General features: G+C 52.7%; 1 protein-coding gene across 1 annotated transcript; it reads right to left on the reverse strand.

Moving 5' to 3' along the window:
- Positions 1-1,344: 1,344 nt before the first annotated feature.
- AMZ1 (archaelysin family metallopeptidase 1) lies at positions 1,345-18,981 on the reverse strand. The gene is made up of 6 exons (XM_057750807.1): positions 18,678-18,981; positions 17,387-17,554; positions 7,333-7,461; positions 6,837-7,012; positions 6,195-6,371; positions 1,345-1,866 (listed from the first exon to the last, which is right to left on the reverse strand). The coding sequence occupies exons 1-6, from the start codon at positions 18,979-18,981 to the stop codon at positions 1,345-1,347; spliced, it is 1,476 nt and encodes a 491-aa protein (XP_057606790.1).
- Between the last annotated feature and the right edge of the window lie 375 nt (positions 18,982-19,356).

The following is a 19,356-nucleotide window of genomic DNA, read 5'->3' on the forward strand; positions in this document are numbered from 1 at the left end:
GCTCTGCCCACACTGCGGCTTCCTGAGCGGATCGGTGGTTGGGCTTTAAGCCACTAAGGTGTGAGTGGTCTGTTCGCAGTGATAGATGCTCTCTGCGGGGTCGGCCCCAGCGCACTTTCTGCAGAGCCTGGCTCTTCCTCAGTGACCTCTGGGTCCCGTGCTGCCTCTTCGGTGCCGTGCAGAAAACAGTGGGGGTCTGAGGAGCTGCCCCCTTGCCACTGTTTTTTCAGGATGGTCTCACCCCTTTACATCTTTCTGGGGCTGGGACCTACATTCCTGCCTGGTCAGATTACAAAAAGGCTTCAGGCATCCTTGCGTGGGGGGCGAGGCTCCTGATTCTGTATTTGTATTTTGTACTGTTTTTCTTGGAAGGCCCCCCAAACTAGGCTGTGTGCAAAATGTAGCCGTTGCCCCCTTCTTGCCTCTCTCCAGATAGGAAAATCGCTTTCCCCACTCAGCTCTGGAACTCTGCCGTTGGCACCAGAAGCATCTCTCCCGAGGACTCGTGCGCTGCAGCCCAGGGCACGTGATAATGAAAACAGGGTCATTGGTCCGTCAGGAAAATGTAACAATCCACTGTGTGCACAGAAAGGAGCGTCAAAGAACCAGAAGCAAAATTTGACAAAATTAAAGGGAGACAGACAATTCTGCTGGGGTGGATATTTTCACATCTAAATCATTTGTTCTCTCAGCAAGTGGTAACACTAGACCAAAAAACACAGACGCAGATGTTCTGAACAAAACTCTAACCTCCTTGCCCTCACTGATGTTGGGGTCCAGGCCACCTGCGTTAGAAACCTGTCCCGAGAACAGAGCCCCCGTCTGCTTTCACCTCTGCAGGTCACAGCGGCACCTTCCAGCCTGCACGTGGGACGCCCTCCCTTCCCGCAACCGCCGTCAAAGGAAAGAGCAGCCCTCTGGGCGCAGCATCGGGTAGGCGGCGGCCATCCCGAACTTTCAGGGAGACGCCTGCGGGGAGTCCCAAGGGTCAGGATGTGGCTGGCGCCACGGAAAGGCAGCCTTTCTGTGGGCTTGGGGGGTGGGGGTTACACTGTAGATACGAACAAAAGCCCCTTTGCTTCCCCTTTGAGTGGAGACCCCGCGTGTGGGCCTTGGACTCCGGGTGCGTGGTCGCGGGCCCCCCGGGCGGCACCTGCCCCCCCAGCCCCGTGCTGTCGGGTGGGGCCCGAGGACCGGCCCCCCCGCCCCGCCGCCGGCCACGCCGTGAGGCTGGGGCTGGGCCGGGGGTGAGGGGCCACGTGCAGAGGGATCGCCCCCCGCTTCCTGAGACACCGTCCCTTCCGCTGGGCCTGCAGCGCCCCGGGGGCCGGGCCGCCCCCGCCGCTAATCGTCCTCCGCCCTCCGGCGCCCCGGTGACGACCCGGCCCGGGCCGGCCTGCGCGCGCTCAGCTTCCGCCGGAGGGAGGAGAATCTGTCGCCCAGCACCCGGCGCAGCCCCGCTCCGTCTCGGCCGCAGGGCGGGTCCCGCCGGGGGGCCGGCAGCCGCCCCGTGAACAGGTCCCAGCGGGCCAGGGCGTCCACGGCGCCGTCCACCCGCGCCAGCTCCTCCTCGCTCACGTCCCTCTGCAGGGCCTGGATGCAGGCCGCCAGCCAGCGCCCCTGCTCCGCCAGCGCCGCCCCCGGGCCCGCCGCGGCCGCCAGGGAGCCCAGCCCGTCCTCCGGCTCCGGCTCGGGGCCCGCGGGCAAGGCGTGGTGGCCCCAGGCGTCGGGGGACAGGGGCTCCGACAGGCTGCTGCCCGGCTCCGAGTCGCTCTCGCAGCAGAGGCCCGAGTCCGCGCTGCAGGGCAGGGTGTCCTCCGCCTCGGACGGCTCCCCCGCCGCCGCCTGCGTCCAGGCGTACAGCCTCTGCGGGCGAGAGACGCGGGCTGAGTCGGCCTGTCCCGCCCCTTCCCTCGCCAGGGAGCCACCTGGAGAGCTGGCCCGAGGGGACCCGCCTGTCCCCACGACCCAGGGCGCGTGTCGGGCTGCTGCCACAAGGGCCCTCGGACTGGCACCTCTAAAGACAGCAGACTTGCAGGAGCTTTGCAGGCCTGACCGTCATTCATGGTTAAATGACGCAGAGCTGACGCGGACACGTTACCACTCCACTCACAGCGAAGGGGGCAGGGTTTCTCCTGCATCCCGCTAGGACCTCTGCGCGCGGTGCACCTGCGCGGACACACCGGTGGTCAGCTACGGCCCACCCCCTCCCGCCTCTCCTCCAGTGACAGCTCAGAACTGGCCACGGTGGAGCCTTTCCACCGTGGACGTGGGCAGACAGCCCCAGTCGAGGTTTTAGAGGGCACTTTCCAGCACGCCGCTGACGGAACCGATCCAGAGTGGGCCCAGGCCCCCAGGTGAGGAGTCGGGGGAGGGGGGGCCTGAAAGTTGGTGTCCGATAGGCGAGCAAGACCCCAAGGAAGGATGTGGTGAGAAACCCCAGACCTCGTGCCCTTGACCTTACACACACCAGGAGGATAACGGGCTGCTTCCGGCCAAGTCCCCTGCCCCTGCTCTCGGCGGCGCGGGTGCTCCCGGTGACACCCTGGTGAGCACTGCCAGCCAGTCCGCGGCACGGGCGCCTCCCCGCGGAGGAGCTGCCTCGGGGGTCCCCCTCCAGCGAGCCAGGCCGTCTGCTCAGCACCCCTCAATGTGCTGTTTACCACACAGACATTCAGGGGACATCCGGGCCGGGAGGCAACTCTGACCTGGGTGTGCCCAGCCCCTAGTTCAGGGGTCCTCAGCGCAGGGGTCTGCAACCAGCAGCAACCTTGGGGCCTGTTAGAAACACAGAGCTTCCTCCCCACACACACAGGCATCAAGTCATAAACTCTCACCTGTCCGAGAGCCTCTCCCCCGAGACCAGCATGGGGACCCCGTGGTCTCCAGAAGCTGACACCCTCCACGAAGAGGAGACGGGCTTCTCAGAACCTCAGACACAACTGAGAGTCACTTAAAGCTTCTGGCTTAAAACTCTGGATCTTAAACCCAAACTATTTTGTGGGTGAGCCTTTGCCTTCATTCGAACAAAAACTTTTTTAACTTGGTGTTTTCATCCAAAGGTGAATTTAAAGGAAAAAATAACCACTCTCCCAAAAGACTGAAGAGGAGGGAACACTCCCAAAGACATTCTATGAAGCCACCATCACCCTGATGCCAAAACCAGACAAAGACACCACCAAAAAAGAAAATGACAGGCCAGTATCTCTGATGAAGATACATGCAAAAATTCTCGACAAAATATTAGCAAACTGAATCCAACAACACGTAAAAAAGATCTTACACCACGACCAAGTGGGATTCATCCCAGGATGATTCAACATACACAGATCAATCCGTGTGTCAACAAAGGACAACCACATGACCATCTCAGCAGATACAGAAAAGCATCTGACAAAACTCCACATCATGATAAAAACGCTTACCAAAGTGTGTATAGAGGAAACATATGTCCACATAATACTCAACAGTGAAAAGCTGAAAGTCTTCCTGCTAAAATCTGGAAACAAGACAGGGAGGCCCACTCTCACCACTTCTATTCAACCATAGTATTGGAAGTCCTAGCTTTTTCAGACAAGAAAAAGAAATAAAAGTTATCCAAATTGGAAAGAAAGCAGTAAGACGGTTCCTATATACAGATGACATGATATAGAAAACAAAGACTCCACACAAAAATGACCAGAACTCATAAATGAATTCTACAAAGTAGTAGGATACAAGATTAACATTCAGAAATCGGTTGCATCTCTTTACACTAACAATGAAATGTCAGGGAATGTTAAAAAAAAAACAAAACCTTTTTAAATTGCACCAAAAAATTAAAATACCTAGGAATAAACCTGACCAAGGAGGTGAAAGTCTTATATGCTGAGAACTATAAAACATTAAAGGAAATTAAAGCTGATTCAAAGAAATGGAGAGATATCCCCCACTTTTCAATTGGAAGAATCAGTATTGTTAAAATGGCCACACTACCCAAAACAATCTACAGATTTAATGTGATCCCTATCGGAAACTACCCATGACATTTTCACAGAACTAGAATAATCCAAAAACTTATATGGAACCATAAAAGACCCAGAATTGCCAAAGCAATCCTGAGGAAAAGAACAAAGCAGGAGGTATAACCCTCCCAGACTTTTTAGACAATATGACAAAGCTACAGTAATCAAAACAGCATGGTATTGGCACAAAAACAGACATATGGATCAGTGGAACAGAACAGAGAGCCCACAAATAAACCCACACACCTAAGGTGAATTAATCTTCAACAAAGGACGCAAGAATATAAAATGGGAAAAAGGCAGTCTCTTCAGCAAGTGGTGCTGGGCAAGTTGGACAGCTGCATGGAAATCAATGAAATTAGAACACACCCTCACACCACACATGAAAATAAACTCAAAATGGCTTAAAGACTTAAACATAAGACATGACATCATAAAACTCCTAGAAGAGAACACAGGCAAAACATTCTCTGACATAAATCATACCAATGTTTTCTTAGGTCAGTCTCCCAAGGCAATAGAAATAAAAATAAATAAGTGGGACCTAGTCAAACTTATAAGTTTTTGCGCAGCAAAGGAAACCATCAACAAAATGAAAAGACAACCTACGGGCTGGGAGAAAATGTTTGAAAACAAGGCAACCAACAAGGGCTTAATCTCCAAAATATACGAAGAGCTCGTGTAACTCAACAACAACAACAACAACAAAAAATCAAAAAATGGGCAGGAGACCTAAATAGACATTTCTCCAAAGAAGACATACAGATGGTCAACAGGCACATGAAAAGATGCTCAACATCACTAATTATTAGAGACATGCAAATCAAAACTACAATGAGATACCACCTTACTCCAGTCAGAATGGCCATCATTAAAAAGTCTACAGATAACAAATGCTGGAGAGGGCATGGAGAAAAGGGCACTCTTCTATACTGTTGGTGGGAATGTAAACTGGTGCAGCCACTGTGGAGAACAGTATGGACGTTCCTCAAAAAACTAGAAATAGAGTTACCAGCAATCCCACTCCTGGGCATATACTAGACAAAACTCTAATCTGAAAAGATAAACATGCGCCCCTATGTTCACAGCAGCACTAGTCACAGCAGCTAGGACATGGAAACCACCTGAACGTCCATCGACAGAGGAATGCATAAAGAAGATGTGGTACATATCACAAAAAACTACTACTCAGCCATTAAAAAGAACGAAATAATACCATTTGCAGCAACATGGATGCAACTAGAGATTCTCATACTAAGTGAAGTACGTCAGAAAGACCGATACCATATATCACTTACATGTGGAATCTAAAAAATGGCACAGATGGACCTGTCTACAACACAGAAACAGACTCACAGACACAGAGAACAGACTTGTGGTTGCCAAGGGGGAGGGGGGCTGGGGGAGGGATGGACTGGGAGTTTGGGGTTAGTAGGTGCAAACTATTATATACAGGATGGACAAACAAGCTCCTACTAGGAACTATATTCAATATCCTGTGATAAAGCATAGTGAATATACAAAAGAATGTATATACGTGTACAACTGAGTCACTTTGCTGTACAGATTTTATATTGTAAGTCAACTATACTTTAATTAAAAAATAAAAATGTTTTAAAAAGAAAACACCACCACCTGCCTTTGAACTGTGAACTCAGGGTAAAGTTTCTGAGTTTGCAAACGAAGGTCCCCGTAGGATAAGGTTTCTCCCTGCAGTGGAGCAGATGGACCCGGTTCCGAGGGTCCCTCTGGGGCCCTGCTCCCCGGCAGTGCCTCGAGCAGACAGCAGAGGGCAGCATCGCCCCGCCGGCTCAGCCCCCGCGCGGGGCGGGGTGGACTAAGAACCGCGCCTGCCTTGCCACAGGGATTCTTGTTTAGTCTGGTGCCGCCGCCTCCTCCCAAGGGGCCGCGAGCCAAGCGGAGAGACAGTGATGCTGGGGAAGGCCCCGTGGTGGTGCCAGAAGCGGCCCGCGTGCAGGAAGTGCTGGGACAGGGTCTAGTCCGCAGTCAGCGCCTGGGAGATAAAAGCCATGCGCCCCGTGCCCCCTCCACCCCAGTTCAGCCTCCGGTGACAGCCACCTGCACGGGGCCAGGCGCCCGGCCGAGGACTCAGCCAGACCCACGAGGCCTCTGAGAGCTGACATGGCGCAGACCTGTTCACCCCAACAGGCTGCCCCGCTGGCGACTCACCTTGTACCTGTCCACGAGCTTGAAGCCCAGCACGTGCTGCAGCTTCCGCAGGCAGATGGGGCAGAGGTCCGGGGGCCGGCGCAGGGCCTCGTCCAGGCTGAGGGCGCCCTGCATGAGGCAGCGGAGCCAGCGGCAGCTCCCCAGGCCCAGGAGGTGGCAGAGCTCGTGGCACGTGACCTGAGGGAGAAGGCCCCCACCGCCTTGCAGCCTGGAGCCTGCCACCCGCCAACCCCCTGGACCCCTGGTGGGGGCGGGGACAACGCTGGGCTTCAGGGAGAAAGGCGAGCTGGTGTGGTCAGCTCGGGGCGTCACAGCATGGAGGTCTGGGTGTCAGACAAGGGTTCAGATCCCAGCCCTGCCACTTGAGAGCTGTGTGACCTTGGACAAAGGATTTGGCACCTCTGAGCCTTAGCATCCATACTCCCTAAAGTGAAGGATGGTCCTCAACATTATGAGGGTTGGACAGTGTAAGTGGCCAGACACAGAGGGCTTGATGGCTGTCCACTCAGGCCCTTCTGTCCCACTCCACATCCTAGCATCCTCCTGGAACTTGCCGGAGCCCCCAGCCCTCCATCCTCTTCCCATTCCCCATCTTATCCCGCCACCCGGACAGCACCCCAGCACCCTGGCCTCCACACCCACCTTGCAGCACTGGACCATCCCCAGGGCGCTGAAGCACACGGTCTGGCCTCTGTCCTGCAGGGGCACCTCGGGGCCGTCTGCTGCCGCCTCTGCCTCTGCCGGCGCCAGGTCAGGGGCGCTGGGCCCCCGCTGCAGGAAGTCCCCCGAGAACCGAGCAAAGCTGCAGATGCCCACTTCTGGGGAGACGCAGAGAGACGGGGGCACAGGAATGGCCTCAGCTCAGGGAGCCCAGGGGCAGAGCCACCCTCCTCAGGACGCACAGGTCCCAGAGGCCACGGCCTGCCAGTGTGTCTGTGACGGCGGCCCCGGGGCAGACAGCCCCTTACCCAGGAGCGGGAGAGCTGGAGCTTGGGTTCAAGAGCAGATTTCCACGTATGCCTGTTCTCTCCCCAGGAGGGGTTCTGGGAGAAGGAGCCAGGGGGCTGACGTCCCCGTGCGCTCCAGGCCCCGTACCCGACCCCAGGGCTGAGGCAGGGGGCCCCCGGCGCTGGCTCACCGTGCCCCGGAAGGAACGTGCCGAAGGTGAAGGTCCAGGCCTCGCGGGGGTACAGGTCAGACAGCGTGAGGCCCAGCACGCACAGCGCGTCCCCCGGCTTGCTGCTCTTCAGGAAGGACAGGATGCCGTCTGCGGGGCCACGGCCACAGGGCACAGTGAGGGGGCAGCGGGGCCCTCCCCCAGGGCCCGTCCCCCCTTCCTCTGCCTGGGACCAGCCCATCCTGAAGCTGGATGCAAGCCGGTGACGTTCCGTGAGAAACTGTCAGACTGAGTCTGAGAACTCAGAGCAGCCAGGCTGTGAGACGGGGGGACCCAGGACCCTTTGCTGTAACCCCCACACCTGCACAAATCTCTCCTCGGGCAGCAAAACACAGAGAAACTACATGGGACTAGAAATAACTGCAGCAGGGCCCCAGTAAAGCCTTGCCTGAATCCCTTCCTTATCTGGCCTCTGATTAATTTCTATCGATGAAGGAGGCCAAGATCCCTGGTCGGTAACAGGAAGGTGGTTCTGGAACACCCAGCTGGACCGATGTAATCCCCAGGGTCCGCGTGCGGGGAGGCAGGAGGGTGAGAGAGATCTGATGGGGCTACAGCGCCGGCTCTGAGGGAGGAGGAAGGGGCGGCAAGGGACAGAAGCGGGCACCCCCAGAAGCTAGAAAAGGCCAGGAAACAGGGTCTCCCCGGGGCCTCCAGAAGGAGCCAGCCCTGCCGACACCTTGATTTTAGTCCAGGGAGGCTTTGATCCTCCGAACTGTAGGAGAACCAGTATTGTTTAAGCTGCTAAGTTATGGCTAAGGAACTGGTTACAGCAGCTCCCGGGTGTGGACAGACAAGAACGGATGGGGACGGAGCCCGGGGCCGGCGGGGACGCGGAGGAGCCCCCGAGGGAACAGGCAGAGCGGCTGTGAGGCCCACGACCAGGAGAAGGTCTCAGAGTGATGGGGCGAGAGGAGAAGGAATACAGCCAGGAGAGGGACCTTTTCCAAGGCGCGTGGCCTTAAAATGGAAAAAGGAGCAGGTGGCGGAGTGGTGCGGGCAGAGAGGTGTGTTTAGATGGGAGAAGTACAGCAGCTGAGTCCCGGGGGAACGGCGGGAAGAGCTGCTGGGTGGGTGGGAGCAGGCAACGGGAGCAGGGCGGGGAGCTGGGTTGTCCATCCGTAAACGGGGGGCACAGATGCAGCAGGTGGGGAGCCGTGGTGAAGGGGGCGTGGACGTTCCCCTTTGTCTGCATTTCCTCAGCAAAATTAAAAAGCAAGGTCATCATCAGAAAGAAAAGGGAAAAAAACGCAAGGACCAGGGGCACCGAGCACCACCCAGGACCCCACCCCCACCCCGGACCTACACGCGTGGAGGGGGCCACTCGAGGGTGTGTTGTGCTCCAGTCTCGTTCAGCTGCAGGGGAGACAGGAGTTGGATGTGCCCAGGGGTGGCTGGAAGGGGAAGAGGGTGAGCCAGCTGGGACGGTGGGAAGTGAGGGCAGGAGCAGACCTAGGACAGCCAGAAGGGTGGGGGACCATTGGGTTGTTCCTGACGGTCAAGGGACCGTTAGCAGGAAGCTGGAGAGACTGAGCGGGAAATCACGGAGGAGGCGTTGGGGGGGAGATGCCTGAAACCCCAGCTGCAGAGATGACATAGTTGTTGGTCATGACACGGCCTAGCCCAACGCTGTCCGTAGAAACACAGTGTGAGCAGAATATGTAACTAAGACTTAAATTTTACTAATTTTAAAGTTAAAAGAGCAAATTGATTTTAATTATATATGTATTTTAACCTAATATATCCAAAATTTTAACATGTCATCACATATTAAAAACCTAGTAAGGGTCTTCCCTGGGGGCGCAGTGGTTAAGAATCCACCTGACAATGCAGGGGACGTGGGTTCGATCCCTGGTCTGGGAAGATCCCACATGCTGCAGAGCAACTAAGCCAGTGCACCACAGCTACTGAGCCTGCACGCCCTAGAGTCTCCGTGCCTCAACTACTGAGCCCGCATGCTGCAACTACGGAAGCCTGTGCACCACAACAAAAGCCACCGCACTAAGAAGCCTGTGTACCGTAACAAAGAGTAGCCCCCGCTCAGTGGCTGAGACCTTGGAAGAAATGCCAAGGCATGTTAGCTTTTAAGGTGACGCTGATGACGTGGAAGTCCTAACACCCGGTACCTGAAACGTGACCTTATTTGGGGACAGGGATTGCAGATGTAATCAAGTTACGATGAGGTCAGTAGCGTGGGCCTCAACCATGTGCCTGGGGTCCTCACAAGAGGAGAAGAGACACAGGTGCACACAGGCCATATGATGACAGAGGCCAAGGCTGGGCTAAGGCAGCTGCAGGTGAGGGGGCACCAAGGACTGCCGGCCACTACCAGGGCTGGAGAAGGCGGGAAGGGTCCCCCGGAGACTTCCGAGGGCACAGGACCTGCCAACACCTCGTCTCCGTTCTGGCCTCCAGACCGTGAGACCGTGCGTTTCCACTGTTTTACGCCACCCGGTTAGTGGTGCTCTGTTCCAGCGGTGCCAGGAAACGGACACAGCCATCTAAACCCCGTAGTCTGACTGTGAGAATTCAACCTCCAACAACCCCTCACTCCACCTGCTGGTCGAGCCTCCGGGGGCCCCCTTCTTTCCCAGTATCCACGTCCAGCAAGCAGCGGAGGCGGACGCCGGGACCCCGTGTGCCGCGGGACCCTGGGGCCGCGGGACGGGTGCTGGGTTTCCCCTGAGTCGGGCAGAAGCAGCGGTAGCAGTGGTGGCACCGCGTGGAGTGGAAGGGGCTGGGCCAAGGCTGCCCGCTGCTCCTCGGCCCCGCTCAGACCCTCGGGGACGGGCGAAGGTAGGCCCCAGCGAGGGACCGAAGCTGCAGCCTGGGACCCAGGAAGGAGCACGCCACTGTCGGGAGGCACCCACCCCGGCCAGGGGTCCACGTCAGCCCCAGAAACACCACCAGCTGCAACGGCACACTGCCTGCCACAAAGAGGTAACCAAACAAGCCGAGCAAGACACAAAGAACAGCTTCTTAAGACATGGAAGATGGGGAGGGGCGGCTACAGGGGGCCCCCGAGGAAGTCTTGGGGGTGAGGCACGCTGTTCTACACATGATTATGGTGCTGGCTACATGCTGTGTGTCAGGACTCAGACCTGTGACACTCAGAAGGAAAACTCCTCTATAGGTAAACTATGCCTCAATAAACAGGGCTTCTAAAAACTCAGAGCCCTAATGCGAAACTAGACCCAGGGAGAAGGTCAGAATTCCAAGAGATGAAGCTGAGCTGTTTCTGAGCCGGGGGATGGAGGTGACCCTGACGACACAGCCCCTGCTCGGCTTGCTGCCCCGCGCGGCCACACCTGGGAGGGGTGCAGCCTGCATCGGGGGCGTCAGGGCGGCCCAGTCAGTCCGCTCCTTCGGAGCCTGGCCGAGGAGACATAAAATCCCCTCTGGAGAAAAACAACACTGTCCCAGGCCACAGATTCTTCTAAAAGTTAAACTAATTGTTCACATAAGATGTCCAGGTAACAATCAAAAATAAGACACACAGTGAGGCAAGAAAACCAAGATGGAATTAGCAGAAATGGCACAAAGAGCCACATGTGGACTCCAAATAGTGGACTCACAGACACAGGTTATAGAGAAACCATGATGCGTTTCCCTGGTGGTGCAGTGGTTAAGAATCCACCTGCCTATGCAGGGGACATGGGTTCGATCCCTGGGCCCAGAAGATCCCACATGCCATGGAGTCACTAAGCCCGTGTGCCACAAAGCCCACACGCCTAGAGCCCACACGCCTAGAGCCCGTGCTCCACAACAAGAGCAGCCACTGCAATGAGAAACCTACGTGCCTCAATGAAGAGTAGGCGCCACTTGCCACAACTAGAGAAAGCCCGTGCACAGCAACGAAGACCCAACACAGCCAAAAATAAATAAGTAAGTAAATAAATACTTTAAAGCAACCGCCCTCATGGATACACTTGCTGACTGTAGCAGAGAATTGGGAATGAGGGAAAAGTGACACAGCTGCATAGAAAAGAGTAAAATGCCCGGGAATAAACCTACCTAAGGAGACGAAAGACGTACTGGGAAAACTGTAAGACACTGATGAAAGATCCTAGGATGAGATGGCAGAGAAAAAGGACCTTGAGCTTACCTCCTCTCACAAGCACACCAAAATCACATTTCGCTGCTGAACGAACCAACCTACCAAAAAAGATATTCTACATCCAAAGACATAAAGGAGAAACCCAATGGGACAGCAGGAGGGGCACATTCACAATAAAATCAAATCCCCTACTCCCCAAGGTGGGCAACCCACAATTATATCACAGAAGTTCTCCCACAGCCGTGAGTTCTGAGCCCCGTGTCAGATTCCCCAGTCTGGGGGTCCGGCATGAGGAGGAGAAGCCCCCAGAGCATCTGGCTTTGAAGGCCAGCAGGGCTTGAGTGCAGGAACTCCACAGGACTGAGGGAAACAGAGACTGCACTCCTGGAGGGAACACACAAGGTCTTGTATGCACCAGAACCCAAAGCAAAAGCAGTGACTTCATAGGAGCCTGGGTCAGACCAACCTGCTGGTCTTGGAGGGTTTTCTGGGGAGGCAGGGGGCAGCTGTGGCTCACTGTGGGGACAAGGACACTGGTGGTGGAGGTACCACAGAATATTCATCAGTGTGAGCCCTCCTGGAGGCCGCCATGTTAGCACCAAGACCTGGCCCCACCCAACAGCCTGTAGGCTCCAGTGCTGGGATGCCTCAGGACAAACACTCATCAAGGTGGGGACACAGCCCACCGTCAGTGAACAGGCTGCCAAAGACTTCCTGAGCCCATGGCCACCTCTAGACACACCCCTGCTCACCAGAGGGCCAAGACCCAGCTCTATCCACCAGTGGGCAGGCACCAGCCACTCCCACCAGGAAGCCTACACAAAATTGATAAATCTTCAGCCAGATTCATCAAGAAAAAAAGGGAGAGACCAGATCAATAAAATTAGAAACGAAAAAGAAGTTACAACCAACACCACAGAAATACAAAGAACCATACACAGAAATCTGTTGCATTTCTATACACTGACAACAAAAGGTCAGAAAGAGAAATTAAGGAAATAATCACATTTGCCATCACATCAAAAAGAATACAAAACCTAGGAATAAACCTACCTAAAGAGGCAAAAGACCTGTATTCTGAAAACTATAAGATGCTGATGAAAGAAATCGAAGATGGCAAAGACAGAAAAATATACCATGGTCTTGGATCAGAAAAATCAATATTATCAAAATGACTATATTACCCAAAGCAGCCTACAGATTCAATGCAATCCCTATCAAATTTCCAAAGGCATTTTTCACAGAACTAGAACAAAAAATTTTAAATTTTTATGGAAACATGAAAGACCCCAAATAGCCAAAGCAATCTGAAGAAAGAAAAACAGCTGGAGGAATCAGGCTCACTGACTTCAGACTGTACTACAAATGTACAATAATCAAAACAGCATGGTTCTGACACCAAAACAGAAATGTAAGATCAGATACTGTAGAACTCCTAAAGGAAAGCATAACAGTATTTTTTTGGATCTGTCTCCTAAGGCAAAGAAAACAAAAGTAAAAATCAATAAATGGGACCTAATTAAACTTAAAAGTTTTTGCATAGCAAAGGAAACCATAAACAAAATGAAAAGACAACCTACAGAGTGGAAGAAAATATCTGCACACGATGCAACTGATAAGACATTAATCTCCAAAATATACAAATAGCTAATACAGCTCAGCGTCAAAAAACAACCTAATCAAAAAATGGGCAGAAGATCTAAACAGACACTTCTCCAAAGAAGACATACAGATGGCCAAAAGGCACATGAAAAGATGCTCAACATCACTAATTATTAGAGAAATGCAAATCAAAACTACAATGAAGTAATCACCTCACACCAGTCAGAATGGCCATCATCAAAAAGTCTACAGGGACTTCCCTGGTGGCACAGTGGTTAAGAATCCACCTGCCAATGCAGGGGACACAGATTCAATCCCTGGTCCAGGAAGATCCCACATGCCATGGAGCAACAAAGCCCGTGAGCCACAACTGCTAAGCCCATGTGCTGCAATTACTGAGCCCGTGTGCTGCAACTACTGAAGCCCACGCACCTAGAGCCTGTGCTCTGCAACAGGAGAAGCCACCTCAATGAGAAGCCCATGCACCACAACGTAGACTAGCCCCCTCTCACCACAACCAGAGAAAGCCTGCAGGCAGTAACGAAGACCCAACGCAGGCAAAAAAAAAAAAAAAAAAAAGTCTACAACTAACAAATGCTGGAGAGGATGTGGAGAAAAGGGAACCCCCCTAAACTGTTGGTGGGCATGTAAACTGGTGCAGCCACTATGGAGAACAGTATGGAGGTTCCTTAAAAAACTAAAAATAGAACTACCACATGATCCTACATTCCCATCCTGGGCATATATCTGGAGAAAACCATACTTTGAAAGGACACATGCACCTCAATGTTCACTGCAGCACTATTTACACTAGCCAAGACATGGAAGCAACCTAAATATCCACTGACAGATGAATGCATAAAGATGTGATATATTTATACATGGAATGTTATTCAGCCATAAAAAAGGATGAAATAAAGCCATTTCAGCAACATGGATGAACCCAGAGATTATCATACTAAGTGAAGTAAGTCAGAGAAAGACAAATATCATATGATATTGCCTATTTGTGGAACCTAAAAAAAATAATACAAATGAATTTATATACAAAACAGAAACAGACATAGAAAACAAACTTACAGTTACCAAAGGGGAAAAGGAGAGGGGGGATAAATTAGGAGTTTGAGATTAACATATAGGCACTACTACAGACAAAATAGGTGACCAAAAAGGACCTATTGTATAGCACAAGGAACTATGCACTATATTTTGTAATAATTTACAAGGAAAAAGAATCTGAAAAAAATAGCTATATGTATGTATAAACAAATCACTTTGCTATATGCCTGAAACTGATACAATACTGTAAATCAAGTCTACTTTAATTTAAAAAAAAACAAAAGAAAAACCCCATAAAAACAGTGAAAGAATGATAAAGCCAAAAATAAATAAATAAATAAACTACCCTCACATTCCTGAAAAAAACAAGTGAGTTGTAATGTATTTTGCATATTTATAGATTTGATTTGTTAATATTTTACATTGGAGTTCTTAATACATCAGAAATTGGTTTAAAATTTTCCTTACTTATAATGTCTATAAAATTTTGGTGTCAATATCTTGCTTTTCATATTGAAAAGAATACAAAGTGTTTCTACTTTGTCTCTCTTTTGGAAGAACAAAAAAAGGAACTGATGGAAGAAACTGAAGATGACGCAAACAGATGGAAAAAATATAACCATGTTCTTGGATTGGAAAAATCAATATTGTTAAAATGACCATACTGCCCAAGGCAATCTACAGATTCAATGAAATCCCTATCAAATTACCAATGGCATTTTTCACAGAACTGGAATAATTTTAGAACTTGTACAGAAACAAAAAGACCCCAAATAGCCAAAACAATCTTGAGAAAGAAAAACAGAGCCAGAGGTATCACACTCCCTGACTTCAGGCTATACTACAAAGCTACAATAATCAAAACAGTTTGGTACCAGTACAAAAAGACACAAAGACCAACAGAACAGACAGTCCAGAATTAAACCCATGTACTTATGGTCAATTAATCTACAACAAAGGAGGCAAGAATATATGATGGAGAAAAGACAGTCTCTTCAATAAGCAGTGCTGGGAAAGCTGTAAAAGAATGAGATTAGAACATTCTCTAACACCATAAACAAAAATAAACTCGAAATGGATTAAAGACCTAAATGTAAGACTAGATGCTGTAGAACTCCTGGAGGAAAACATAGGTAGAACACTCTTTGCCATAAATTATGGCAATATTTTTTTGGATCCATCTCCTAAAGCAAAGGAAATAAAAGCAAAAACAAATAAACAGGGCCTAATTAAACATAAAAGCTTTTGCTTAGCAAAGGAAACCATCGAAAAATGAAGACAACCTACAGAACAGGCAAAAATATTTGCAAATGATATGACTGATAAGAGGTTAATATCCAAAATATATAAATAGCCCATACAATTCAACATCAGAAAAAAAAAAAAAAAAACCGATCTAAGTAAAAAAGGTGCAGAAGAACTGAATAGACATTTTTCCAAAGAGGAAATGGAGATTACCAACGGGCACATGAAAGATGCTCAACATCACTAAGTGTCAGGGACACACACACCACAACCACAATGAGGTACCACCTCACCCATGTCAGCACAGCCATCATCAAAAAGAACACAAATAACAAATGCTGGCGAGGCTGTGGAGAAAGGGGACCCCTCGTACACTGTTGGTGGGAATGGAAATTGGTGCAGCCACTGTGGAGAACGGTGTGGATGTTTCTCAAAAAACTAAAAATAGAAATATGACCCAGCAATCCCAGTCCTGGGTATCCATCTGAAAAAAACCAAAACACTCTAATTCGAAAAGACACGGGAAGCCCAATGTGTATAGCAGCATTATTTACAATTGCCAAAATACGGAAGCAACCTAAGTGCCCATCAACAGATAATGGATAAAGAAAGTGTGGTACATATACGTATATGTACGATGGAATACCACTCAGCCATGAGCAAAAATTAAATACTGCCATTTGCAACAACATGGATGGACTTGTACAGCATTATGTTAAGAGAAATGTCAGACAGAGAAAGATAAATACTGTACGATATCACTTATATGTGAAATCTAAAAAAATACAATAAACTAGTGACTATAACAAAAGAAACAGACTCACAGATACAGAGAACAAACCAGTGGTTACCAGTGGGGAGAGGCAACACGGGGTAGGGGAGTAAGAGGTACTATTACATATAAAATAAGCTACAAGGATGTATTGTACACCACAGGGAATACAGCCAATATTTTATAATAACTATAAACGGAGGATAACCTTTAAAAACTGTGAATCATGGGACATCCCTGGTGGCACAGTGTTTAGGACTCCGCACTCCCAATGCAGGGGGCCCGGGTTCAATCCCTGGTCAGGGAATCAGATCTCACACGTATGCCACAACTAAGGAGCCTACATGTCGCAACTAAGAAGCCAGCGCAACTAACTAACTAAATAAAACCTGTGAATCACGATATTGTATGCCTGCAACATAAAACATTTTACAGCAACTATACTTCCGTAAAATTTTTAAAAAGTGACACTGCTAATCTGAAAAAGAATCCACTAAAAACTATACATATATAACTGAAATTTGGAACTCTATGGGTTTAACAGCATAGTAGGTGCAGCTAGAGGTAGAATTAGTAAACTGGAAGGTGAGAATAAAACCGGAATGAAATACAAGGAAAGGGAAAAGGTACAGGAGAGAGTGAGGAGGATGAACACGCCTCCCAGTGGAGTCCCCGATGGCGGAAAGAATGAGGCAGAGGTGGTACTGCAAGAAAGATACTGGCTGAGAATTTCCCACAACCGACGGAAGCCATCAGCCCGCTCATCCCAGGTCCAGCATCAGCCAGAGACAGAGCCCCAGCCCTTCGTTGGGGACCTCCCTAAACCTGAGTCTGGGTCTCCTGTACCTCTGAAAGCCCCCAGTTCATCTCTGCGTCTCAACTCAGCCTCCTTCTCCAGCTGCCAGTGAGCCCCCAACGACTGATGGGCTCAGGAAGGGGGCCTTCTAGACCCATATCAAGTACTTTGTAAAGGCTAGAGGAGCCTTAGAAGGCTGCTTCACCTGCTCCGTGTGCCCTGGAGTTTTCCAGTGGACACTGGGCTGTGTGGTCCAGTCTCCGGACACTTCTGAGCAAGGAAAGGAACGCTTGTCTTAGTCTTCCTTTTCTAAGGGCTGGGAAATAGATGTCCCCTCCGCCCCACCCCCCCAAAACAAAGCACGGGGATTCCTTCTTCTCCTGGGCTTCTCCCTCCCACCTCTTGCCTCCAAAAAGGGCTTTTGCCAAGCGGTAGGAACCCCACTTGTGCTGGCCTGACCCGTGCCCACCACACACGCTCTCACCTGTGTGGAGCTGGAGCCTGTCCGAGTCCTGACTGGGGCGCGATGAGCAGTGGATGGACGCGGCCGCCACTGAGGGCAGGCACCTGACTTGCAGGCCCAGGAAGAAGGCCTCTGTGCAGCTCCGCAGGCGGTCCAGAAGCGCGCCGCCCACCGGCCCCTCACTCAGATCTGGGGGCAGAGCAGCACCGTCAGCCCTGCCCGGGCCCCTGCCTGCTCCTCGGAACCTCCCACCTGCCTGTGCCCAGCACCCAGACATGGATCAAGGCTGGAGGCCAGGAGACCTGCGAGAAAGTGGCTGCAGTGTCCCCGGGCCAGCAGGTTGCCCAGGAGCTGGTTAGAAATGCAGGCCCCCAGACCCAGCCCAGATCTCCGCAACCAGAACGTGCACGTCAACAAGATGAGCTGTTAGCAGGGCAGTCATCGTGGACAGGTTGGGAGCTGTCTGGAGGCAGACGCGACAGACAGAGATGGCAGACAGGCTGTGGGGGATGGAGCAGGAGGGGGCCTGCAGGCCTCTGGTCCTCAGCGACAGGAGGGGACAATGAGCCTGCGTGGGGCAGGGCCTGCCTTGGCACGCAGAGGGGCCTAGCCCCTCGTCCCCAGCCCCTGGCCAGCAAGCCCCTGGAGCACCTGCCGGTGCCATCCTGGCCCTTGGTCCATGCAGAACCCCTCACACCTGAGGTCCCCAGTCTGAGCTCTGGAGGACAGTGACCACGCAGGAGGCCCGCGTCCCCCAGGCCCCGTGAGTGTCTCCAAGTACAGCCTCGGGGTTAAGAGTAGGGCCTCGGGGTCAAATCCTGCCTCTTCCAATCAGCAGCTCTGTGACTTGGACAGGTCAAGTGACCCCTCGCAGCCTTGGTGTCCTCATCTCTGAAGTGGGCTGACCCTGACCCCAGCACCCACACCACAGCACAGCGCCTGGGACGGTGCTGGCTTCCACAGGTGGGGACAGCTCAGCACACCTGGACGCACAGCACCTGTGGGTGGAGCAGGGCAGTGACACTGCCCGGAGGGTCCGGGACCCTGGGCTTTCTGAACAGTGTGGGGTTGGGGTGGGCAGAGAGCTGAGCCCCACCCTCGGATCCCAAGCCCATCAGCACATCCCCCCTGATAGCAGGTCCTGCCTGGGGTCCGGGCACAGACACCCCCGCCTCGTGCAAGATCTAGGCCCTCGTCCCCTGCCCCCCGCCCCGGGTGTCCCGAGAACATCACCCTCCAGCTCGTCACCACTTGCTGTCCTGCGGGGTCCAGGCCCGCGCCCACACCCACCAGCACCCCCGGCTGCAGGTACCTATGGGCTGCAGGTAAATGTGCTTCCGGGCCAGGCTCTGCCTCCGGGGCGCTAGGGCAGCGTGGAAGGTCTCGAAGTCCTCGGGGGCCTCAGGGCGGCTGAGGAGCCAGTCGAAGGCCGTGCGGATGAGCAGGGTGCAGAACAGCGTCCTCTGGGGGTTGTAGGCCTCGGCCAGGAAGAGCCTCTCTGCCGGGGAGAAGGCAGACGCGTAGAGCTGCCGCAGGGCTGGGTCGGTGGACAGCAGCGCATCTTTCAGGGCCCGGGGGCCGAAGCTGAACTCCTGGGCCGGCCGGCACTGCAGCATGACGGGCCTGGCCACGCCGGGGAGGCCCTGTGGCCGCCCATGCACCCGGGGCCCGGCCACCAGCCCGTCCACAGCCTGCTGGGGGCCAAGGGCCCGCGAGGCCCGGCTGGGTCTGCCTGGCGTGGGGCCTCCCCGGCAGCAGCGAGCGGCTCACACGCCTCCCGGCCCGACTGCACCTGCAGGAAAACGCTCAGCTGAGCCTCCGGCCTCTCTCAGGCCTAGGGAAGGGGCTTCAGGGGAGGAATGTCATCTGAGGGGGCTTGGTGCCCCCAGGACGCAGCACTAGCACCTGGCTGGGCCAGAGATGCTGTTTTCTCGAGCTCCGCGGTCCTTCACCTGCACCAAGTGTGGGGAAGGGGACCCCCTCCCCCACAG

Source organism: Hippopotamus amphibius, chromosome 9 (genome assembly GCF_030028045.1).
Source record: "Hippopotamus amphibius kiboko isolate mHipAmp2 chromosome 9, mHipAmp2.hap2, whole genome shotgun sequence".
Classification (NCBI taxonomy): Eukaryota; Metazoa; Chordata; class Mammalia; order Artiodactyla; family Hippopotamidae; genus Hippopotamus; species Hippopotamus amphibius.